General features: G+C 39.7%; 1 protein-coding gene across 7 annotated transcripts; it reads left to right on the top strand.

The window, feature by feature from the left end:
- The first annotated feature begins 267 nt into the window (after nucleotides 1-267).
- On the top strand, nucleotides 268-23,722 carry ZFP30 (ZFP30 zinc finger protein). Of its 7 annotated transcripts, none has more exons than XM_055248202.2 (6): nucleotides 268-330; nucleotides 1,689-1,762; nucleotides 7,166-7,251; nucleotides 10,296-10,422; nucleotides 11,669-11,767; nucleotides 18,405-23,722. In XM_055248202.2, exons 3-6 carry the CDS (start codon nucleotides 7,243-7,245, stop codon nucleotides 19,727-19,729), a joined length of 1,560 nt encoding a protein of 519 aa, XP_055104177.1. In that variant the 5' UTR covers nucleotides 268-330; nucleotides 1,689-1,762; nucleotides 7,166-7,242; the 3' UTR covers nucleotides 19,730-23,722. The 7 variants fall into 7 exon arrangements, with proteins under 7 accessions (XP_055104177.1, XP_055104176.1, XP_055104180.1 ...); XM_055248201.2 differs by lacking the exon at nucleotides 268-330 and adding an exon at nucleotides 659-1,045; XM_055248205.2 differs by lacking the exon at nucleotides 268-330 and adding an exon at nucleotides 738-1,045 and having other exon boundaries at nucleotides 11,672-11,767.
- Nucleotides 23,723-25,546: the final 1,824 nt, after the last annotated feature.

Raw genomic sequence — 25,546 nt, forward strand, 5'->3', positions numbered from 1 at the left:
ATCAAAATCCCAACACTCAGTTTCATAGGGACCCACAAACCGTCTCCATGGAAAACCAGAACCAGAAGCGCTGCCCTATCAAAAGGATTCTGGAAATAACACTGGATGAGGCAGAGACACAGTCACAGATCCGATCTCAGGTACGTCACAAACGCAGACACAAACCACACAGACCCCAGAGACTCCCTACAGCCAGCGTCAGAGTCAGGCACCACCGCGCAGCCTCCTCTGCGGCACCATATTAATCCCCAGCTAGAGAACGGCACACGCGCACGCAGCAGCCCCGTGCACGGAAACACTACTCCGCCTGCGGCCAGGCACTCGGTCCAGGTACGGGGGGACGCGGCGGCCGTCACTCAGCAAACACCGCAGGCAGCACGCGCCGTGCCTTGGTCCAGGCTCGCGACACTGGGGTTTCCTCCATCCAACTCACCGCCAGGGTCACGGCTACAGGCCTAGATTTGAACACTCCATCCCCATCGGGATCCTGTAGCCATCCTCCACCCACCTCCAAACCTCCCGACCCCTCGGCAGGTGCGGCCCCACACGTCTCCCTTGCTCCCTGAAGGGCCCCCTCATTCGACCCCCGCGCGCTTGCGCACTCCAGGCAGAAGCCGATTTCCAAAGGTTCCGCTGAGGCGTCTCTGGGGGCGGGGCGGGGCGGGGCGGGGCGGGGCTCGCAGCCTCCGCCTGTCGCTGAGCCCAGAACCAAATGAAAAATAAAAAGGCGGAATATTGTTTTTTTAAATTTTGGACTGCAGTGTCCACAGGGGAGCAGGCCCGGATTATCTTTAATGGCACTGGTCAGTCACGGGGCCGCCATTAGAGGTAGAGGCCTGAGGCAAGGGATACTGCGGCCCCCCCTGGGTCCGTCTCCACTGCCCGACAATCCCCGCCGAGACCCGGCCCCACGCGCCCCTCCTGGCCCGGAGCAGCCGCGGGACTTGCCTCCGCCCCCCGCGCGCTTGCGCATTCGCGACCGAGACAGGCGCTCTCCAGTATTTTGGCGCCGCTGACTCCAGGGCTGGACGATCCTCGGAGTCGGGTGAGGCTGGAGCTGGGAGCCGGGCGCCGCTGTGGCCGCCGCTTTTCTGAGGGAAAAGAGCGTGGGGTGGGCCAGGTTTTGCAGGCCGGGCCGAAGGTGGAGAAAAGGTTCCTGTGGAGCCTAAGGCCGCTGTGCGTTTTTTCCCGGGACTGAGCTTCTGCAGCCCTGAGGCCTGGAGGCCTGGAGGCCAGGGCGGCGGTAACTGTCCCGGGCCCGGTTCGTGGGTGCGGCCTATGGTGCAATTGGAGACCGAGGCCCCGCGCATCCTCGTCCGCGCTTCAGCCACTTAGGCTCGGCCGTAGCGAAAAGGCCCAAGAGGGTAGTCAGAGGTGAACGCCCCAGAATGAAGGTCTCCTGCAAAACGCTGGGACCTAGATTTGGGGCGGGTGTCTGGGGTCTGGGAGGACACGCTGGACAGTTCCGAAAAGACACGGTAGGTGGTCCCGGACGTGGGCAGCCGGGTGCGGAACTACAGCATACCCGGAGCTACGAACCCAGACGCGGGTGACTGCGGACCTTCTGCCCTGTCCTTTCCATTTGTGCGTGCAGGTGGCGGTTAGCTGGGGCCAGGGAACCGTGGAGGGTGGGTTCCAGTCGGGTCAAGAAAAGCCTGGGGTGTCCTGAACTCTGCCTGCTTCCCCAGCCCTGCCAGTTTCCAGAGAAGGCGCCTGAGAAGGAGAAACGAATCGCTGCTGCTCTTCTAACAGCCGCTTCCGTGTGAGTTCGTGCTGCTGCTTTGTTTCTGTGAAATGCATTCGAGTTCCTTCCGTTTAAAATCCTGCTTAAGAATGATCTACTTATTCATTGATTTGGGCCTTAGGATTTCCCTACCTAGTTAACGGCAGGGGACCTAATTAATAGATTTCTCTTTTTTAGTGCCCACTTCATGCTGTTCTATAGTTAGACACATGGTTAGTTAACTGTAGGCTGCATATTCAATTACTCTGTAAGCGCTGTTTTTCTAAGGATTTTGATGATATGGAAATACCCATGCTGGAGATTAATGTTCATACTTTGATTTTATTTGTTAAGTTTTTTAGGGTTTAGATATGTTTAATGATTCCGGGGTAGGAGTGGAGATTTCTTTTTTTCCAGGAAATTCATGAGTGGAAGTTTTTGGTACCAGCCAGATGTGGTTTGAGGTTTGGCAGCATGAGTTTATTTTGGGTATATCTTTGGATCGACTGAGAGAGGTGTAGTGTAGTGTTTAAGAATTTCGAGCCTAGATTAAGTGGAATTGAATCCTGACTGCCACTTAAATCTGAACGAGTTTAAGCAATCTGTGTGCTTCAGTTTCCTCAGAATTGTAATAGTGTATACTTCACGGTGTTGTTTTGTAGATTACATGAATTATTATTTGTGAAGCTCTTAGGAGAGTGCCTGGCACTTAGTGAGTCCTTAATTCATGCTAGCTACTGGTATTAAAATGATGATGCTCAATCATTCCCTATCAGCTTTGTGTATTCCCAAGAGCAATGCAAATGTGAAGGTAATTATGATGGATGCTTGCAAGCAGGAAAATGAGCCAGACCCTCTAGTGGACCAGAACAGGGATTGGTAACATAAGTCCTTGGAGTCTGTTTATGAGCTTTCAGGGCAACAAAGATATTTTAAGATTATATACAGAATTGTTGTATGTATTTGTAAATGGTTAATTTTTGCAGGGGAGCGAGGAAGTCTGTCGTTTCATAGTATTATCAGAGTTGTATAAGCTCCAAAACATTGATTCTCAAATCTATCTAGAAATGAAATAACTGGGAATGACTTTTGGGATGTTTTTTAATAAAATTAATATCTAGCAGTATGGAAATGGTTAAATCACACCCCATCCATGAGATGGAATGTTATGCAATAATAATTTTGTTTATATTTAGTCATAAGAAAATATAATGTAATATTGAGAAGTATTGTTGTAAATAAGAATCGTCAAGAAATTGTTGTTACATATGAATCTTGTATACTACAATAAAGGCTTTTAAGTTATTGTGCAACAGTGTAATATTTAAATATTAAGTTGCTAGGTATTTAATGATTAGTTCTTTATTGGAGCTGAGGAGGGGTAAATGCAAGTTATTAAGTAGCTGCTGTGAAATGAGCATTTGCTTTTGTCTGCAGTTCTTACTGGCTCTTAATCACTTTGGAAATGACATGAACCAGGATTGTAATTCTTCACAGAACTATTTCAGGGTCTTGATGAGATACAATACTCAGGAACTGGTAGAAATTATTTTTTCAGTCACACTGATTTCCCTGTTGTCACCATTGATGCAAGGCCTGTTTAATCACAATTTTCTTTCTTTTTTGTTTTTTTGAGATGGAGTTTTCGCTTTTGTTGCCCAGGTGGGAGTGCAATGCTGCAATCTCAGTTCACTACAACCTCCGCCTCCTGGGTTCAAGCGATTCTCCTGCCTCAGCCTCCCAAGTAGCTGGGACTACAGGCACGTGCCACCATGCTCGGCTAATTTTTTGTATTTTTAGTAGAGACGGGGTTTCACCGTTTTAGCCAGGATGGTCTTGATCTCCTGACCTCGTGATCTACCTGCCTTGGCCTCCCAAAGTGCTGGGATTACAGGCGTGAGCCACTGTGCCTGGCCAGCTGTGCTATTTTATACCAGGAGCTTCATCCTTCAATTACGTGATTCAAGGAAATGAATTGATGATAATTTCTTAGAAAACTAAACTTAAAAAAACAAGATCATTTTAATCTCAGAAGAAAAAGTCATATGCAAAAAAGGCAAAATAACCTGAGTATACTACATAGTTCAGTTGGTAACAATGTTTAGTCACAATAATATAGACTGAATTTGAAAACTGATTTACTCTGAAATAGAATAAAACCATATTGAGGCTGGGTGCAGTGGCTCACGCCTATAATCCCAACACTATGGGAGGCCGAGGCTGGTGGATCACATGAGCCCAGGAGTTCAAGACCAGCCTGGCCAACATGACGAAACCCCATCTCTACAAAAAACACAAAAATTAGCTGGGCGTGGTGGTGTGCACCTGTAATCCCAGCTATTCGGGAGGCTGGGACAGACGGAGAATCAGTGGAACCCAGGAGGTGGAGGTTGGTTGCAGTGAGCTGAGATTGTGCCACTGCACTCCAGCCTGGGTGACAGAGTGAAACTCTCTCAAAAAAAAGAAGAAGAAAATCATATTGAAAGGACAAAGGGACTGCAACTATGCATATGTGGGTGGGAGTTGAGTAGCTGAAACTATGCCTCCCATAGTAGTAAGCGAATATATAATGATTGCAACTCAAAATTCAGAAGTAGAAATATTAGCATGTTTTTTTAAATACCAAAAGGAACAGCTAATAGAGGTAAAAATTTTTGCCTCTAGATTTGGAAGATAGGGGCATAGTAGCAGGGATGGAACTGTTGGAGCTTTTGTGATATTCCTTACATAGTTGTTTTGAATTTTTGTTCAGGTATAAGTGATATAAATTTTTAATTAAAAAATTCAGGCCAGGTGCAGTGGCTCAAGCCTGTAATCCCAGAACTTTGGGAGGTGGAGGCAGGTGGATCACTTGAGTCCAGGAGTTTGGGAGCAGGCTAGGCAAAATAGACTGCATTGCTGTAAAAAATACAAAAATTAGCCAGGGTGGTGGCATGTGCCTTTAGTCCTAGCTACTCAGGAGGCTGAGATAGGAGGATCGCTCGAGCCCTGGAAGTGGAGGTTGCAGTGAGCTGAGATCCGAGATTGCACTTTAGCCTGAGTGACAGAGCAAAACCCTGCCTTAAAAAAAAAAAAAAAAAAAAAATGTAAAGACTCCAGGGAAGAACAAATAAAGATCACCCAGAACTGGGATACCATCAAGTAGAGGTAACAATAAAATTTTATTCTAATTCTAATTCACAGATCATTTTATACACATGTGTATACATGTATGCATGTGTATGTAGTTTACCTGCCAAAATACAATTACATTACAATCATATTTTCTAACCTGTCTTCTTCCCCCAACAATATGTGGTGGTTATCTTCCCATGACATCAAATATGAATTTTATCTTCATTTTTGTAATCCTTCACAGAGCTATTTTAGGGTTTTCTTTCTTTCTTTTCTCTCTCTCTTTCTCTCTTTCTTTCTTTCTTTCTTTCTTTCTTTCTTTCCTTCCTTCCTTCCTTCCTTCCTTCCTTTCTTTCCTTTCTTTCCTTCCTTCCTTCCTTCTATCTTATCTTATCTTATCTTATCTTATCTTATCTATCTTTTTCGACAGGGTATCGCTCTGTTGCCCAGGCTGGAGTTCAGTAGCATGAACAGGGCTCACTGCAGCCTCGACCTCCTGGGCTTAGGCAATCCTCCCACCTTGGACCCCCAGGGAGCTGGGACAACAGGTGTGCACCACCATGCCCGGCTTTTTGTAGAGATGGAGTTTTGCCATGTTGGCCAGGCTGGTCTTCAACTCCTGGACTTATTAAGTGGTCACCTGCCTTGGCCTCCCAAAATGCTGGGATTACAGGCGTGAGCTACTGCACTCGGCTGTTTAATTTTCCATTGTGTGAATGCGTGATAATTTATTTAACATTGCTGAAGGATATTTAGGTTCTTTCCAGCTTTTTTGGTCCCATTTTAAACACTTTCTATCCATATATTATTTCATTCTTTCTGCATCATATCATTAGTATCCATTTCCCCAACAGCTTAGTGACTATGAGGTGTCATAACTTTTTGAAATCTGCCAATCCAGTTCCTTCAATATGCTCTCTAGTTACTAATAGAGTTTAACTGATAAGCTGATAGGTTCTTTTTCCTATTTTGTTCTTTTTTTTTTTAAGAGACAGGGTCTTACTGTGTCACCCAGGCTGGAGTGCAGTGGAAAGATCATAGCTCACTGCAGCCCTGAACTCCTGGGCTCAAGCAGTTCTCCTGCCTCAGCCTCCCAAGTAGTTAGGGATACAGGCAGGTGCCAAAACACCCAGCTAATTACAAAATTTTTTTTTTTGTTAGAGATAGGATCTTACTATGTTGTCCAGGCTGGTTTTCAATTCCTGGCATCAAGCAATCCTCCCATCTGGGCCTCCCAAAGTGCTGGGACTACAGGCATGAGCCACTGCACCCAGCCTATTTCTACCTTCTAGAACATTATCCATGCTCAGGTTTCATAAATTTACTTCTTTAAGTCTGAGTACCAAGAAAGATTGCTTGGTAATTGAGATCATGCAGGCAATATTGATGATCCTGAATAGGAAAATAAGGAGCAGAGAGCTCAGAGTTAAGCCTTGGGGAAGGGATCCCAATGTGCACCTGCAGTTTTGCCATAATAAAGGCTGCTATATAGCCTTTGTACAGGTGTTTTATACCTGTGGTTCTCAAAGTGTGGCATCTGGGCCAGCAGCATCAGCATCACCTGGAAACTTTTTAGAAATGCAAATTCTCAAGTCCAATCCCAAACCTACTGAATGCCAAACTCTAGAAGTGAGACCTAGCAAGTTGTGTTTTAACAAGCCCTCTGGGTGATGCCGATACATACTAAAGTTTGACTACCAAACTTTGCTGCTCATTATAAACGCCCATGGGAGGAGGAGGTAGTTAAAAAAAAAATCCTAAATCCCACGTCACACTAATTAAATCATTGTGTTTAAGGGTGGGAGCCAGGCAACAGTATATTTTTAAAGATATCCAGGTGATTCCAATTTGAGCAAAGTTTGGGAAATTCTTGTCTATGCTATTTTCTGTCTTCATGTTTGGGGAGGCTAGCCAGATTCCTAAGGCCAAGAAGGAAGTTTTGGTTTAGATAGTGTAGTCCCTTTTCAGCTGGGAAGGTGGGGATGGAGGGAGGAGGATCTATTCAGGACAGGTCTGCACAACCCATTCTTTGGTCCAAACCAGCTTGCCCTGGGGTCGGAGCTGGGGACCAACTGGCAGCTCTCCTGCCGAAGTGTCTAGACATATGCTTTGATGCCGCAGAGTCTCTGCTCTTCAATTCCTTGTGCAGCTGAGCTGATTTCGCTGTGGTTTTGGGGAGGTCATCTTTGTCTAAACTACTTACCTATCAAAACTTGTCTGTGTGTTGGGGGTGGGAGTTGCACATAGAAATGGAGAAGTAGTATCGGTTTTTAAAATTTGGAAACTCTGAGGCAATTCTCCTCATGGTTTTACACGTTCTTTCTGCAGCTCTGGCGTCTGTGGACCCTGCTTCTGAAGTACATGAACCTTGAGGAAAATTGACCAGTTCTAGCAATTCTAAAATCATGGCTCGTGTAAGTTGGAATTTCTCTCTACTTGGAATTCTGTCATTTTCTTCAGATTATGTGAACATTCTCATTTGTTATTATGCAACTTTCTAACAGAGCCCCATTCAACAGCTGCTCCCCAGTCTTCCCCATTCCAGCAAGGGATGGAGCCAGCCAGATTCCTAAGTGCTCCTGTCTTCTCCATCCGTATCTGTATTAGTCTGTTTTCACGGTGCTGATAAAGACATTCCCGATACTGGGTAATTTATAAGGAAAAAGAGGTTTAATGGACTCACAGTTCCACATAGCTGGGGAGGCCTCACAATCATGGTGGAAGGTGAAAGGCACGTCTTACATGGTGGCAGGCAAAGAGTGAATGAATGCCAAGAGAAAGGGGAAACCCCTTATAAAATCATTAGATCCCGTGAGACTTACTCACTGCCATGAAAACAGTATATGGGCAACCACCACCATGATTCAATTATCTCCCGCCGGGTCCCTCCTACAACACATGGGAATTATGGGAGCTACAATTCAAGATGAGATTTGGGTGGGGACACAGCCAAATTGTATCAGTATCCATGTGTGCATTGACCAAATCATTCAGCATCTCCTATGTGCTCCTTATCTGTCTAGAGCAGAGATGGGGCAGAAATGAAGTTCCTAGAAGTGGGCATTTTATCTGAAATTCTCAGGATTAAAATAGCACTGTCCAAAATAATTGTAATTCAAGCTACATATGTAATTTAAAATTTTCTAGTAGTCAAATTTTAAAAGTATAGACTAGTATGCAAGGCCAAATATTTTAAATACTTTAGTAGTCACATTAAAAAAAGTAAAAAGAACACATGTAGTTAATTTTAATGTCTTTTATTTAACTCAATATGGCCAAAATATTATTTCACAGTGTAATCAATATAAAAGTCATGGTCAGGCCCTGACAGTGGTGGCTCATGCCTGTAATCTCAGTACTTTGGAATTGGAAGGCTGAGGCAGGAGGACTACTTGAGCACAGGAGTTCGAGATAAGCCTGAGCAGCTTAATGAGATCCCATCTCTTAAAAAAACAAAACAAAACTAGCCAGATGTGGTGGCATATGCCTGTGGTCTCAGCAATTTGGGAAACTGAGGTGGGAGAATTGCTTGAACCCAGGAGTTCGAGGCTGCAATGAGCTGTAATCAATAAATGGGCTATGATTGTGCCACGCCATTCAAACCTAGGTGACAGAGTGAGACCCTGCCTCAAAACCAAGATAAAATAAAGAATATATATAAATCATCAATATGTTTTACCTTGTTTTTTTTCCTTCTAAAGTCTTCACTATCTGGTATCTGGTATATACTTTACATTTACAGCACATGTGAATTTGGACTAGTCCCAGTTCAAGTGCTCAATATCCACATATTGCTAAACTAGAATATTGGACATTGAAGCAGCTTTAGAGATTTTTTTGTAATGTAAATTCTAAATATAATATATTTAAGAGTATAGCTATATCTAAATATAATCACTATTAAGTGTAACATGTCCATCAGATGGAGTACAGCAGTCCCTCCTTACCCAAGGGGGATACATTCCAAGACCCCCAGTGGATGCCTCAAAACCTCAGATAGTATGGAACCCTATATGTACAATGTTGTTTTGATCTGATAATCAGGTAGTATATACAATGTTGATATGCTGGACAAAGCATGTCACATCCCAGGTGGGGCGGAGTGGTTAGTGTGAGATTTCATCATGCTACTCAGAATGGCATGGAGTTGAAAACTTATGTTTATTTCTGGAATTTTTCCATTTTATATTTTTGGACCATGGTTGAGTGTGGGTAACTGAAGTTGAGGAAAGCAAAACCATGAGTAAGGGGGAACTACTGTATCATGCAGTAAACTGTAAATATTAAATAAAGGATCTGTTATAAAAATGCTAATGATACATTATGATAAAGTTATATCTAGAAGAAATTTTTAAGTTTTATGCAAACTATACTTTTTAAAAATAGACATTTTACAGTTCATTTTTTGGGGAGAATACCATCAATTATTACTATTTTTTTTAAATCTTTAAAGGAAAAGAAGATAGAGTAAATCCCATTTATTGAGAATTTTTTAGGTCCTTTGCAAGCACTGTTCCTATGAACCTATTTCAGTTAATTGAGAAATTCTGATAATTACCTGACTATGTCTGGAAATAAATAAAATTAGCTCCTATTCCACAGTACATAGGAAGTTTTGGCCATAGCAGTGGTGGGCAAACTAGATATACTACAAATTTGGCCCACAAGCTGTAGCTTGTTTGGAACGGCCTGCAAGCTAATTACATTTTGAAATAATTGTTACAAAAAAAAAAAAGAATGTGGAACAGAGACCATATGTGGTATACAAAGCCTAAAATATTGGCCCTTTACAGAAAATGTTGCCAAACCCTGGTCTTTTGTTTATAGAAATCTTCAAGAACATATATTCTGCTTCAGTCACACTCACATCTTTAAATAGCCACCTTCCCACATCACAGGCTTCCAGCCCCAATCTATTCATTTGATGTGTGAAGTGAACATATATCATCAAAACCCTTCTTCCACTTTTTTTTCTTTTTTTTGAGACAGAGTCTTGCTCTGTCGCTCTGTCGCCCAGGCTGGAGTGCAGTGGTGCGATCTTGGCCCACTGCAAGCTCCGTTTCCGAGGTTCACACCATTCTCCTGCCTCAACCTGAATAGCTGGGACTACAGGCGCCTGCCACCATGCCTAGCTAATTTTTTATATTTTTAGTAGAGACAGGGTTTCACTATGTTGGCCAGGATGGTCTTGATCTCCTGACCTCGTGATCCACCTGCCTCGGCCTCCCAAAGTGCTGGATTTCAGGTGTGAGCCACCGCGCCCAGCCTTTTTTTTTAAGAGACAAGTTCTTGGTATGTTGTCTAGGCTGGTCTCGAACTCCTGGCCTCAAGCAATCCTCCTGCTTCAGGCTCCCAAAGCTAGAATTATAAGCATTGAGCCACTACACCCAGCCACCTTCTTCCATCTTCAGAATATTTTCATTTGTCTTACAAATAATACATGTGTTTATCATTTCAGGATTTGGTAATGTTCAGAGATGTGGCTGTAGACTTTTCTCAGGAAGAATGGGAATGCCTGAACTCATATCAGAGGAATTTGTACAGAGATGTGATATTAGAGAACTATAGCAACTTGGTGTCACTGGGTAAGCATAGCATATCTGTGTCAGATAATTTAGAAATTCACAGGACTGAATTTCTGGGCTTTCTTTTTTTTTTCAAAGATAAAGTCTCGCTGGGTCACCAGGCTGGAGTGCAGTAGCGCAATCTTGGCTCACTGCAACCTCTACCTCCTGGGTTCAAGCGATTCTACTGCCTCAGCCTCCCGAGTAGCTGGGACTACAGGCGCATGCTACCACACCCAGCTAATTTTTGTATTTTAAGTAGAGATGGGGTTTCACCAGGTTGGCCAGGATGGTCTTGATCTCTTGACCTCATTATCTGCCCGCCTCAGCCTCCCAAAGTGCTGGGATTACAGGCGTGAGCCACCGCATATGGGCTGTCTTTCTAAAAACTAGCTAAATGTCTGCTTTGTGCTTTGACAGTAAGTACCACTATTAAACACCTTCATCTTTCGGTATAATTCAGTGACCTTTACATTTTTCTTTGACTTTTCTGTTATTACCAGTCTTTAATGACAGCTGGATATAAATTCTTAGACACTCATGGCAAAACCATTGTCAAAACCATCTGATTTCATACTGCTATGGATGGTCCATGTTATTTGTAACTCATTTACAGCGAGAATAGGAAGACAGAAGTGTCTGGCTCTACATAGCTATTAAAAGAGCTTTTACAGTGTGTGTGATGCTGGGTTGAATCGACAGTGTGTTAAAACTCAAGTGGACAGTATTCAGTTTCCTACAACAGACATATTTTAACTGCTTTGTGATTAAGTTTAAAATACATGAATTTGCATTTAATATTGTATGCATATCCTGGCAAGAAACTTATTTTTCTTTTAACAAAATAATATCAAAAAATAGCAAATGTAGTACCTCAAGAACATATATAATGGTTAACATGTACCAGGTACTCATCTAAACACTTATATTAAATCAAATCTCACAACAATGCTATGTATACACATTACTGTTATCCCTTTTTCACATCTGAGAAAACTGAGGTGCAGAGATATTGAATTAGTTGCTCTACTGACATGGGAAAGAGAGCAGGATTTGAAACCAGTGCTTTAAACTGTTCTTTTCTCTCAAGAGACAAAGCCTGTGTAAGTTTAAATTTAAATAAGACCAGGTCCCTACTTCTCTGTTCTTGTTTTTCCTTGTGATCCTAAAGTAACTCTATGCTATGAATGTTCTTCAATCCTGATAGTCATCTTTGTTTTGAAGCCTTAAATAAAATCTTTATTATATTCTATTATTTATTTTTAAGCAGGATGTTCCATTTCTAAGCCAGATGTGATCACCCTATTGGAACAAGGGAAAGAGCCCTGGATGGTTGTGAGGGATGAGAAAAGAAGATGGACTCTAGGTAAGTGCTGATCAGGCAGAGGTCAGCCATTATGGCATGGCCACACCTGCTGGTTGAGGAGGAGACACACCCCTTAGATTTCAGTTGTGAAGAAGAGACCTGAAACTTGGGAAGAAAATTTAGATCTTCTCAGCATGAGCCACCAAAGACATTTCATCCATACTTCCACTTATCACTTGTTTCTTTTCTGTGTTGTTTCCCTCCCTTTTCTTTCCCCTATTTCAATAGGGGAAAGCTTTCTTCCCTAGTGATTCCATTTTACCTGTATTTTGAATCTAATCTCTTTCTAGCTCATCTTTTATATTTTGACTGTTATGTATACATTTTTTCATTGCCTTCTGTTCATGGAGTTTAAATTGTAGTGGGGAGTCACACAGTAAACAAGTAAATAAATCAGTAAATAGATCACTAAAATATCCTGAAGTAATTAGGTATTATGAAGAAAAGTGAGTAAGGTAAGGATATGGAGAATTATAATGAGTGAATAGAGTAATTTTAGATGGGGTGCTCAGGGAAGAGGAGCCAATTTGAAGAGGCTCCAGTTGGCCAAAGATGGGACTATATGAGCATCATTACATATAATGACTGCAATGTATTGCAATGCATAAAATACACTTAATTTTATAAATTCTTGATACTAACAGCAAATTATTCATCATTGGAAGTTACTAGAAAACTAACATTTAAAAAGCATAAATTTAAAGGAAAAGAAGCATTTATCCTGCCTTTCTTATAAGAATTACATGAATAGGTAGTAGATGGAGGTATGTTTTTCTTAATAAAAGTATTCAGTGAATAAATGAAGAAGAAATGATAGAACATTACCATTGTGGAACCCATAAGAACTGTTGGATTTAGATATTGAATATCAGTGCTGATAGCATCAAAGAAATAGAGACAATCAGACGTTGCTTCTCCTAATGAAAGAGCACGATATCGCCTATGAGGTAACTTTGCCAACAAAAGGTCCTAAGTCTTATCAAGCTTCTAAAGCCAATTCCCAACTTATGGGAAGAAGATAGAGGACTATGTTCTACACCTTGGGAATGTAGTGAGCAAAATTCAGAATATGGGAAACTACAGGGCCAAAAACAGGTTCTTCAACAAATAAATTACAAGGGAAATAAAAAAATGATAGGAAAACCTATAGATTAAAAGAGATGTAAAAGACACATCAACAGTTGTATTCTGTGAACTTTGTTTGGATGAGTTATTCTTTTTAGGTTGTTTAAAATTTTATCAGATGGAAGTGTGGACACTGATTTTTGATGATATTTAATAATTCATTTTTTAGGTTTGGATAATGGTATTGTGGTTATATGTAAAAGTGCTTTTTGAGATACAAACTTTGTACACATGAAACGATGTAATATCCAAGATTTGCTTCAAATAATATGAAGGAAGTAGATTGGGAGGTGCATAGGCCAAGATTGGGCACGGGGTTAATCGTTGGTGCTGGATACATGGAGATTTTTTATGTTCTTCTGTCTACTTTTTGATATGTTAGAAATGCTCTGTTATAAAGGTTTTTCGTTTGTTTGTTTTAGAGTTATTGAGAGATAAAAAGAAAATGGTGGTGAGGCAGTGGTGAAAATGAGGTTAAACTGTTGTTTGGATGAATTTTGCTGTAGAAGGAAAGCAGATACATAGAGTACAGGGAATATATTTTACGATGTGAAATATTAGAACATGTTTATAGGCTACGAGAATGATTTCAAAGAGAGAAACATTGATGAAGTAGAGAGAGAGGGTAGTTTTGTAGGCACCGACCTTCAGTAGATGTGAAGGAGTGGAACCAATGGATGAAGGAAAACCACATATATGGTAAGAATTCAGACACAGATTGATTGGAGAATGTGGTGAAGAGGAGAATACCTATTTTTCTTTCAGTTGTTTCTGGTTCCTTGGTGAAATGGCAGTAAGATTATCATCTGAACCTGAGGATCATTCAGTATTTCGTTGGAATTCAGCATGGATTATGCAGTATTAGATCAGTGTTAATTTTCAGAAGTACAATTTTGTGGTCATAGGGTTTTAACATTTTCAGATCTCTGATGTTAATATAATTAGAATTGTCTTGGTCATAAATATTATATATCCTGTATAATCTTGTATCAGCCAGAAAAAAAAAAGGGTGGGGGAGACATTATACCTCAGGAAACAGCATACCTCTGGGGATGACAAGATAATTTGCTCCCTATTTTATTTTATTTTATTATTTTACTTTATTTTATTTTATTTTATTTTGAGACGGGGTTTCTCCATGTTGCCCAGACCGGTCTCAGACTCCTGGGTTCGTGCAATCTGTCTGCCTTGGCCTGCCAAAGTGCTTGTATTACAGGTGTGAGCCACCACACCCTGCCCCTATTTTATTTTTAATTAAAGCTGATGTCCTGCAAATGGAAATAACACTTCTTTCATTTTGATCTAAGATGGACTAATATTTTGTTTTCACATTAGCAGTGTTTACTAGAATAAACTCTTTGATTCAGTAGAATCCAAACTAGTATTTGGCTTATTAATTTATTAATATTAATAAATTATATAGTATTATATAATTAATAAATAATAATTAATTTTAAAATTAAAATATATAAATATTTTAGATACATGTTTTAGGAGGTGGAACATTACAGTTGTCTGTCATAGCCCAATCTTTTGATGTTTGGCCCAGCATTTTGTTTCAGTGTAGGTCTAGCCCATTCTGTCTTGATTAACGTACATACGAAGCATCAGCTGTTCTTTCCCGTTTCAACTTCTTTGAATTAGAACAGGAATGTAAAGATACTTGTGAAGCAATCTGAGGGTAGAATTCTTGAATTTGTATGTTTTCTGTCTTTTACTGTTTTCTCACCCATGCCTTCATTGACAAAAATGCAATGTGCATGTATAGCCAATACTTCCAAAACATCCAACTTAGTTTTCATAGAAATAATTGTCTTTAAACATTAATAATTTTAGTTGCTTGCAGCAGTAAGAACTGGAATAGGCAAATTTGGGAACAAATATGGCTATTTGGTAGCATACAGCTCAGCTGTGTATATTATAGAACAGCCTCCTAACTGAGAATGTTCAAAATACCAAGATCTTGATCTGGCTTGTCACTTAAATAGGGAGCCATATATGACAATCTCAAGTTCACCTTATCAACACTGGCAATGTTTTGTTTTTTGTTTTTTTTTTAATGAAAACCTTCAAATTTTACAGGATAAATTTTACAACCTGTTCTAATTTGATTATTAGTGAATACAGACATTTTGTCCTAATTTGTTTATGCTTATATTTACTTTTGCATTGTCTTCTCACTTCCTTTATTCCATTACCTTTTCCATTATTTGTTGTTTCTTATGCCAATTTGTATGGGCTTAAATTTCTTTTTTTTAATTTTTAGTTTTTCGAGATTGGGGTCTCATTACATTGGCCAGGCTGGTCTTGACTTCCTGGCCTCAAATAATCCTTCCACCCCAAGTGATCCTCCCACCGCAGCCTCCCCAAGTGGTTGGGGATTACAGGTGCGAGCCATGGTGCCCAGTTTGCGTGGACTTTAATGCTATGAACAGTAACACTTTCTCACTTTCCTATGAATGTTTTAGCCTTTAATTTGATTTTTGACTGGCTTTCCTTTTAGATTACTGGTTTTATTTTTTAATTTGCAGGTAAATCCTTTGAAATGAGCTTTTCTTAACCTTTTTATTACCTTCATAACTATTTATTTACTACCATTATTTAGCTAATTATGCTTTTATTAATATCACGTATCTTATTTGTCTTATTGAGGCCATAAATGGACTTTATCCCCAAAATTCTAGACAATTGACATAGTTTTGTATTGCTTTTTTTGGGTGGGGAGACAGAGAAAGAGAGAGACAGAGAGAGTGAGAGAAACACGATTATATAGCAGTATTTTCTGTTCCATTCATTTATCTGTCCCTGGTCACATTTTACCCACAGCATTTAAATTATTATTGCCTTTTAGTATCTTTTTAGTGTATACTTTTTAAAAGTAAACTTATTGAAATATAAATACATACAAAAATATACAGATAATTAGTGAATTGTCACAGTGACCACACTCATCTAATTAGTACATAGATTCAGAAATAGAGCTTTACTAGGATACCAGAAACCCCTCTTGATTTCTTTCAGTCATTCCTCCCCACCAAGACTAACCACTGTCCTGACACCACCATAGATTATTAATTATCATTTTTTAACTTTAAGAAAATGGAATTGTACGGTATATATTGTTCTATGTCTAGTTTTGTTTACTCACCATTATGTTTGTGAGATTAGCCCTTGCTGCATGTAGTTGTAGTTTGTTAATTCTCGTTGCTGTATAATATTGTGATGTATTAATATGCCATCATTTATTAGCTGTTCTTCCACTTGGATTCTTTCCAGTTTGGGTATATTACAAATAACTTTGCTTTGATCCGAACTCTAACCCTAACCCTAAAGCACCATTATTTAAAATACCTTTTCCTTTTTAAAGAGTATTGAATTCCTATTGCAAAGATTTTGAGAATATGCGCATTTGCAAAAAACATCTCTTTGCTCAGAATTTTACTAGCCTTTTACCATAGTATAAACCTGTTGTTACGCCTGGAATATCACTGAAATATTCTCTAGGAAGTATCCAAATGGCATTATGGGGACTTTCAGGAAGATACGGGAAACCTGTAACATAGATGTGCAAGTTATGTAAACTCGAGTAAAGATAAATATTTAGAGCCTCTCATTACCTTGGTCGTGAAAGGGGGCAAAGTTCACTTATGATTATGCAAAGTAGGATAGAACTGCAGTGGAGGTATCTGCAAGTGTACATGAACAGGCAATTGGAAGGATGATCAGGTGTAAAGAAATCACTATTTTCCATTTATATATTTTACTGAGATAGCTTAGATGTGCTTGTTTCCCATCTCTGTAGGAAGTGATAAAAAGAATATTTAATCAGTGTAGTAAGGTTTAAGATTGGAGGCAGGACATCATATGCCATAATTGTTGACTAATTATGAGAATTTAATTCACAGTTAATATGTACTGTGGATTTGCTATTCACTGGTGAGTGAAAAATTGTTTCTGCCCTTGGGGAAGTTTAAGGTAAGCAAATAAAGAGAATAATAAGTGGAGAAATTAATGAATAACAACACAATTGAGAAAAGTGTTAAGCAAGAAATAAGTAGCCAAGCATGGTGGCTCACACCTGTAATCTCAGCACTTTGGGAGGCTGAGGCGGGCAGAGCTCTTGAGGACAGGAGTTCGAGATCAGCCTGGCCAACATTGTGAAACTCTGTCTCTACTAAAAATACAAAAATTAGCCAGGTGTTGTGGCGGGTGCTTGTAATCCCGGTTACTTGGGAGGCTGAGACACGAGAATTGCTTGAACCCTGGGGTAGAGATTGCAGTGAACCAAGATCATGCCACTGCACCTCAGCTTGGGCAACACAGTGAGACTCTGTCTCAAAAAAAAAAAAAAAAAGGAAAGAAGTAGGCTGGGTGCGGTGGCTGACACCTGTAATTCCGGCACTTTGGGAGGCCAAGGCAGGTGGATCACAAGGTCAGGAGTTCAAGACCAGCTTGGCCAAGATGGTGAAACCCTGTCTCTACTAAAAATACAGTGGTGGCACATGCCTGTAATCCTACCTACTTGGGAGGCTGAGGCAGGAGAATCACTTGAACCCAGAAGGCAGAGGTTGCAGTGAGCTGAGATTGCACCATTCCACTCCAGCCTGGGCAACAAGAGTGAAACTCTGTCTTAAAAAAAGAAAGAAAGAAAAAAAAGAAAGAAGTGACTGGGATAGAAAACAAAGGATATATATTACATGAAGTCAGCAGGGATCGTTTTTCTGATTTTTAAAATGAAACCTGATGGATGAAAGAAACCCAACCATGCAAACCCAAGTCAGGATTCCTGGGAGATTTAATAGCCAGTGAAAAGCTCCAAAAAGTGGAAAGATTGGGCCAGATGTGGTGGCTCACACCTGTAATCCCAGCACTTTGGGAAGCCGAGGCGGGCGGGTCACTTGAGGTCAGGAGTTTGAGACCAGCCTGGCCAACATGGTGAAAGGCTGAAACCCTGTCTCTACTAAAAATACAAAAGTTAGCCAAGCATGGTGGCGCAGTCCTGTAATTCCAGCTACTAGGGAGGCTGAGGCAGGAGAATTGCTTGAACCTGGGAGGCAGAGGTTACAGTGAGCTGAGATTGAGCCACTGCACTCCAACCTGGGCGACAGAGACTCCATCTCAAAAAAAGAAAGATTGCGACACATTCTAGGAGCAGAAAGGAGGCAAGCGTCACAGGGACATGGACAGCAAAGGGGACAGTGGCTTGAGTTGATACCTTGTGTTTAACAGAGTCCATGTTACTCCTGATAAAGTATTTGCTCTGTATTCTAATTGAAAAGAGAAATTAAAAAATTTAAGTGGCGAGTCTCAAACTTTGATCTGCACCCAAATAATCTGGTCTTAACTCATCATTTTCTTGTTTCCTTTTAGCTTCTTTTAAATTACCTATTTTAGAGATTTTGAGCCCATTTACTTCAATTGGGCTTTCTTTTTTTTTTTGTCATTGATTTCTATTACAAAGTTTTTATTTTGTGTAGAATGGGAAATATGTTTTGGTCTTGTTTTCTTTCAGATTTGGAATCCAGATATGACACTAAAAAGTTATTTCAAGAAAAGGATTTTTATGAAATGAACTTATCTCAGTGGAAGGTAATGGAAAGAATTAAAAGCTGTGGACTTGAAGGACAAGAAAGTCCTCATGAAGTGTGTTTCAGGCAAGTGACAAAAACCACCTCTGCAAAAACGCCTACTTACAGAAAACTCACATCTCTTCCTCTGTATCAGAAAAGTCGTAACAGAGAAAAACCCTACGAATGTGGGGAATGTGGGAAGGCTTTTAGAGTACGACAACAACTTACTTTCCATCAAAGAATTCATACTGGTGAGAAACCCTATGAATGTAAAGAATGTGGAAAGGCCTTTAGACAGTGTGCCCACCTCAGTCGACATCAGAGAATTCATACTTCTGACAAACTCTATGAGTGTAAAAAATGTGGAAAGATCTTCACGTGTGGCTCAGACCTTCGAGTACATCAGAGAATTCATATTGGTGAGAAGCCATATGAATGTAAAGAATGTGGGAAAGCCTTTAGAGTTAGAGGACAACTTAATCTCCATCAAAGGATTCACACAGGTGAGAAACCCTATGAATGTAAGGAATGTGGGAAGGCCTTTAGGCAGTATGCACACCTCACTCGACATCAGAGACTTAACATTGCTGAGAAGTGCTATGAGTGTAAGGAATGTGGTCAGGCCTTTCTGTGTAGTACAGGCCTTCGATTACATCACAAACTTCATACTGGAGAAAAACCCTATGAATGTAAGGAGTGTGGAAAGGCCTTTAGAGTGCGGCAGCAACTTACTCTCCATCAGAGAATTCACACTGGTGAGAAGCCTTATGATTGTAAGGAATGTGGGAAGACTTTCAGTCGTGGCTATCATCTAACTCTCCATCAGAGAATACATACTGGTGAAAAGCCCTATGAATGTAAGGAATGTCAGAAGTTCTTTCGTCGTTACTCAGAACTTATTTCACATCAGGGTATTCACATTGGAGAGAAACCTTATGAATGTAAGGAATGTGGGAAGGCATTTAGACTGTTCTCACAGCTTACTCAACATCAGAGTATTCATTTTGGTGAGAAACCCTATAAGTGTAAGGAATGTGAGAAGACTTTTAGACTGCTTTCACAACTTACTCAACATCAAAGTATTCATACTGGTGAAAAGCCCTATGACTGTAAGGAATGTGGAAAGGCCTTTAGACTTCATTCATCACTGATTCAACATCAGAGAATTCATTCTGGTGAGAAGCCATACAAATGTAAGGAATGTAAAAAGGCATTTAGACAACATTCACATCTTACTTACCATCAGCGAATTCATAATGTAACTTAATAATTATTAGAACTCTTGCATTGCGAATTTTATGTTAAGCATAGGAAGTACATTCTAGAGGAAAGGTTTTTGAACGTGGGAATCCCTTTTGCTTCATGCTCACAACTAAGCATAGGAAGTTTTATTTAAAGGAAAGAATATGTTAATGAACATATAGAAGCCTTTCATCACCTTTGAAACCATGTTAAACTTTAGGAAACTCATCCTAGAAAGGAACTTTATTAAAGGACTGAATGTGGAAAAGCTTTTGATCTTACCTATTATTATCTCCATATTTTTCCATCTGTGTAGTGTACACACGAAGGTTGCCAGGGAACCACCTCATTCTGAAAATGTGTAAATGAAAGGAAAGTCATTTAGTCTGCATTTCCTGTAGGAACTGTATTTCAAGGCAACCAGAAGTTAATGAGGTAAAGTTCTTCTTTATTAGAAAATTCCAGGCTAATGAAGGCAGAAAGAATAATAGAAAATTATATTAGAAAAGCTATTGTGTAACACATAATGAAATAATGGATGTAGGCACGATTCTCTGTAGAGATTGAGACCATTCAGTGAAAGGTTGTGAACTTTACAGTGAATAGATGAGACGGACAACCTCTGAACCCACTGATCGTCTCAACTTCACAAAAAGCAAGAGAGTAAAAATTACGTGCCTCCTAATGTGATACAGTAAGATAAACACATCTTGCCAAAAATATTGAACCTGAATATAAGCCTCAAGAGCCAACTCTCAGTTTAGAGAAAATTCAAGGAATGGAAGAGTAAATTACGTGACACAAAAAGGAGCAATTAAATCTAAAATAAGGGTAATTCTGCAAGAGGAATCACCTGGTTTCCCAACCAATAAAATGGCATTTTAAGAAATAAGGTGGAACTCTTAGGTATTGACAGACTTGAGACATCAATCAAATGCAATGAAAGAGTGGTTTTTACTTAGATCATGAGTTGAACAAACATGTAAAAGAAGACATACAATAATTGGGAGAATGGAATATTGACAATATTAGATAATATTCAAAAACTTTGTTATGTATGATAATAGCATTGTGGTTACGTAAAAGTATATTTGTTAGAGATAATTTCTGAAGTTTATACACAGGAGATGATATATCTGGAATGTCCTTTTCATGCAAAAGAAAAATGAGGATGAGTAACAAGTTTGGCAAAATGATGGTAACCTAAGTCTTGGATACATGGTTTTTATTTGTTTTTTTGCTATTCCCTCTACTTTTGTGTATTTAAAATTTTCCATGATGTTCTTTTAAAGATCAAATTATCCACGAAATTATAACCAGTTTAAAATGAATTATTTAAAAAAAAAATTCTGGCTGGACACGGTGGCTCATGCCTGTAATCCCAGCACTTTGGGAAGCCGGTGGGCAGATCATGAGGTCAGGAGTTTGAGACCAGCCTGACCATCATGATGAAACCTCATCTCCACTAAAAATACAAAAATTAGCTGGGCATGGTGGCATGTGCCTGTAATCCCAGCTTCCCAGCTACTCAGGAGGCTGACACAGGAGAATCACTTGAACCCAGGAGGCAGAGGTTGCAGTGAGCCGAGATCATGCCATTGCACTCCAGCCTGGGCAACAAGAGCAAAACTCTATCTCAAAGAAAAAAAAAATTTCTACATATTAAAACTTGTGGATGTTGCCAAAGCTCTACACATTGGGATTGGAATATTAATTACACTATAATGACAATAATGTATTCATGAAGTTAAAATGTGGGTCCACATTATATTTAGTTCGCCTCTGTATCTCTGTATTGTAGTACCCATGGTATGCACCTCTTTTTTTTTTTTTTTTTTTGAGACGGAGTCTTGCTCTGTTGCCCAGGCTGGCGTGCAGTGTCACAATCTTGGCTGACTGCAAGCTTTGCCTCCCGGGTTCAAGCCATTCTCTTCCCTCAGCCTTCCGAGTAGCTGGGATTACAGGCGCCCACCACCACACCAGGTTGATTTTTGTATTTTTAGTAGAAATGGGGTTTCACCACATTGGCCAAGCTGGTCTCGACTCCTGACCTCAGGTGATCTGCCTGCCTCGGCCTCCCAAAATGCTGGGATTACAGGCGTGAGCCACCATGCCCGGCTCTCACTTCATACGTTTAAAGAATGAGTAAAAGAAAGCAATTACTACTGCTAAATGTGGGAAATAATGGACTACCCCTGTACTAATATGTGGTAGTCACTAGCAACCTGTTGAGTACTTGAAATTGAGTTATTGAGCACTGAAATATGTCTAGTCCAAATTCAAATGGTGTTTTTTTGTAAAACACAAGATTCTGAAGACTTAGTCATTTTAAAAAAGTTAAGTATCTCAATTTTTCATATTGAGTACATATTGAAATAATATTTTAGATATATTGGCTCAAATAAAATACATTAAAATAAATAACACTATTTTTTGTTTTTAAAAAATGTGTTACAGGAAAATTTTATATATGCAGCTCACATATTTCTATTATCAGCAATGGTATAAACAATAAAAAGTAGACTTGGTTTTTTTGTGTGTGTTTCTTTAAAGGATACCAATATAGTCAAGACCTTGGCAGTTTTGATCACAGAATAGAAATGAAAGATTACACAGCTATAGCCATATGAATGATAAAAGTGGCAGCTATGGATTTTTAAAGTTATAAGTTGCTATACTATATATATGTAATGTGTGTGTGTATAGTGTGTAGGTATATATATTTATATTTATACACACACTATACATGTATTTTTAAATATTGAAAATCCAGAATTATTTTATGGAAAAAATATACTAAAATTGACTTCACATGCTGAAGAAAGCCTGAGTAGAACAACAAACAAATGGAAAATTAAGACGGTTAGAAGATACGCTTTCTAAAAGAATACATTTAGAATCTGACTTAAAAAAAAAAAAATCCTACTCTTCTGAGCCCCAGTAGTCTCAGAGAGACTCCGATAACCTAATTTTTTACAAGTAAAATCTTTGAAGAATTGGTAGTTGCTAAATTTTTCCAACATACTATTCTACAAGACAAACCTAAAACTGATTATAAGAACTAGATGAGGAGGGCTGGCAAAACCAAAATCTAGACATTTTCCGTATGAAGAGAAATCTGGTAATTCTAATTTCTATGGCAAATTATATCCAACAGTTTAAGTGTAGAATAGAAAATCATTTATGTGGAATATCTTGGACCAGATCCATCCAGCTTTAATTATATATTTAGATTCTAGGCATTCTACCTTCAGAACATCATAATGATAGTAAAAGAGATATGATTCTGGCCCAGTATCATCTCAATTCATGCTTATTGTCTTCTTTTTTAGCTTTCTATGTATTAAGAATGGAATGAATTTTATGTATGTAAAAGTATAACCCAACACCTTAAAATTGCCTTCTCAAAATTAATAAAGACAGAGTTCTTATAAATGATTGCATCAGTTGGACTTCAGTGATTTCACCGTGGTCATCCATTATGAACTGTATCTGCTGCTGTAATCGGGAAGCCATGATGTTCAGTGTATTACATCATTATATTCCATTTCTCAAATGGAATATGAAACTTGATAGCATTTGAAACCATTTCCCAGGAAACGCTAGTGCTTGATGGTATTTTTAGAAAGCATTCTGTGGTTAAATGAGCATATTAAGTATTGCATATTAAAATTAATAATTGTTTTAAGAAAATAAAACTATAAGCTTCTCCAAATAATGAAGTAATGAGAGTTTAATTGATTTTATTTAACTTAATGTATCTGAAGCACCTTTTACCATGTAACTTTCACTCTCAATGCCTGTATGTTTGGGATATGAACCCATTTTAACAGCTGTAACCAAAACAGGTGACGGCAAAGGTGGACAGTTCAGACCTCATGCCAGGTGGTTAGTTGTGTTGAAAGGTGGATGTGAGGTATGTTTCCCTGGATGTGGCATCATGTTCTAAAGTCACCTGTTCTTTCTGAATATTGAACTGTTGCTTTTCTGCAGAAATAAAATTTCTGAATCAACACTATACTGCAATGAAAATGAACAACCTATGACTATGTACAACAATACAGATAAATCTCAAAAGCATAATGCTGGGCAAAAGAAGCCAGAAATAAAAGAGCACATACTGTATGATTATATGGAATACAAAAATTGAGAACTTTTTAATGTAGTTAGAAGTCAGGATATGGCTGGGCGCGGTAGCTCACGCCTGTAATCCCGGCACTTTGGGAGGCCGAGACAGGCGGATCATGAGGTTAGGAGATCGATGAAAACCCCTCTCTACTAAAAATACAAAAAAATTAGCCGGGCGTGGTAGCAGGTGCCTGTAGTCCCAGCTGCTGGGGAGGCTGAGGCAGGAGAATGGCGTGAACCGGGGAGACAGAGCTTGCAGTGAGTTGAGATTGCGCCACTGCACTCCAGCCTGGTCGACAGAGCCAGACTCTGTCTCAAAAAAAAAAAAAAAAAAAAAAAAAACTAAAAATACAAAAAATTAGCCAGGCGTGGTGGCGGGCGCCTGTAATCCCAGCACTTTGGGAGGCCGAGGTGGGCGGATCACGACGTCAGGAGATGGAGACCATCCGGGCTAACACGGTGAAACCCCGTCTCTACTAAAAATACAAAAACAAAATTTGCCAGGCGTGGTGGCGGACACCTGTAGTCCCAGTTACTTGGGAAGCTGAGGCAGGTGAATGGCATGAACCTGTGAGGTGGAGCTTGCAGTGAGCTGAGATTGTGCCACTGCACTCCAGCCTGGGCAACAGAGCGAGACTCCATCTCAAAAAAAAAAAAAAAAAAAAAAAAATATTAAAAATACAAAAAATTAGCCGGGCATGGTGGCGGGCGCCTGTAATCCCAGTACTTTGGGAGGCCGAGGTGGGCGGATCACGATCACGATGTCAGGAGGTGGAGACCATCCGGGCTAACACGGTGAAACGCCATCTCTACTAAAAATACAAAAACTAAATTAGCCGGGCGTGGCGGCGGGCGCCTGCAGTCCCAGCTACTCGGGAGGCTGAGGCAGGAGAATGGCGTGAACCCGGGAGGCAGAGCTTGCAGTGAGCCGAGATCATGCCACTGCACTCTAGCCTGGGCGACAGAGCGACACTCCGTCTCAAAACAAAAAAAAGTCAGGATACTGGTGGGGGTAAGGGGGGTAGGGGTACATGGCAGGAGGGATAGTGATGGAAAGAGCAATGGGAGGTTTCTGTAGATGCTAGTAATGTTTTGTTGCTTGATTGGGTGCTGATTACTCTGATGTATTCAGTTTGTGAAAATTCATTGAGTTGTACATTTGTATACTTTTCTGTACGTTTATTATAGCTCAAAGTTTTTTTAACTTACGAAAATAAAAAGTTCATATTGATACTTCCAATTCAAATTTAATACCACATTATTTTTAACTTTAATTTTATTCTTGCATCTTTTGCTTTTCCCCTGAACATCTTGTTGGATTTTAACAATGAACTAATGTACGTGCTGTGATCTAGTAGCAGTATAAAATACTTACAACGGAATACGAGCATTACCACCAAAAATGAATGCAGAATGAAGTTGAAGATTTCTTGGCATCACTCTCTGTCCTTCAAATAATCATTCACTAAGAATGTAGAGTGAAAATGCTTAGTTGTAACCAACCTGATTTGCAGCTAGATTCATTTGTTTCTATTTATTTTCAGTGTTCAAGGACTGCCATTTTTTATTTCCGATTTAATTTTACTTTTAAAGACTATAACATTTTCATGATTTTAAAGTTAAAAACATAAAATGTGTTCAGAGAAATTTTGCGTCAGTTTGTGTCCCATACAATCTGTTCCATCAATTCCCTCTAAAAAAACCATTTTATTAC

This window comes from Symphalangus syndactylus, chromosome 17 (genome assembly GCF_028878055.3).
Source record: "Symphalangus syndactylus isolate Jambi chromosome 17, NHGRI_mSymSyn1-v2.1_pri, whole genome shotgun sequence".
Taxonomy (NCBI): Eukaryota; Metazoa; Chordata; class Mammalia; order Primates; family Hylobatidae; genus Symphalangus; species Symphalangus syndactylus.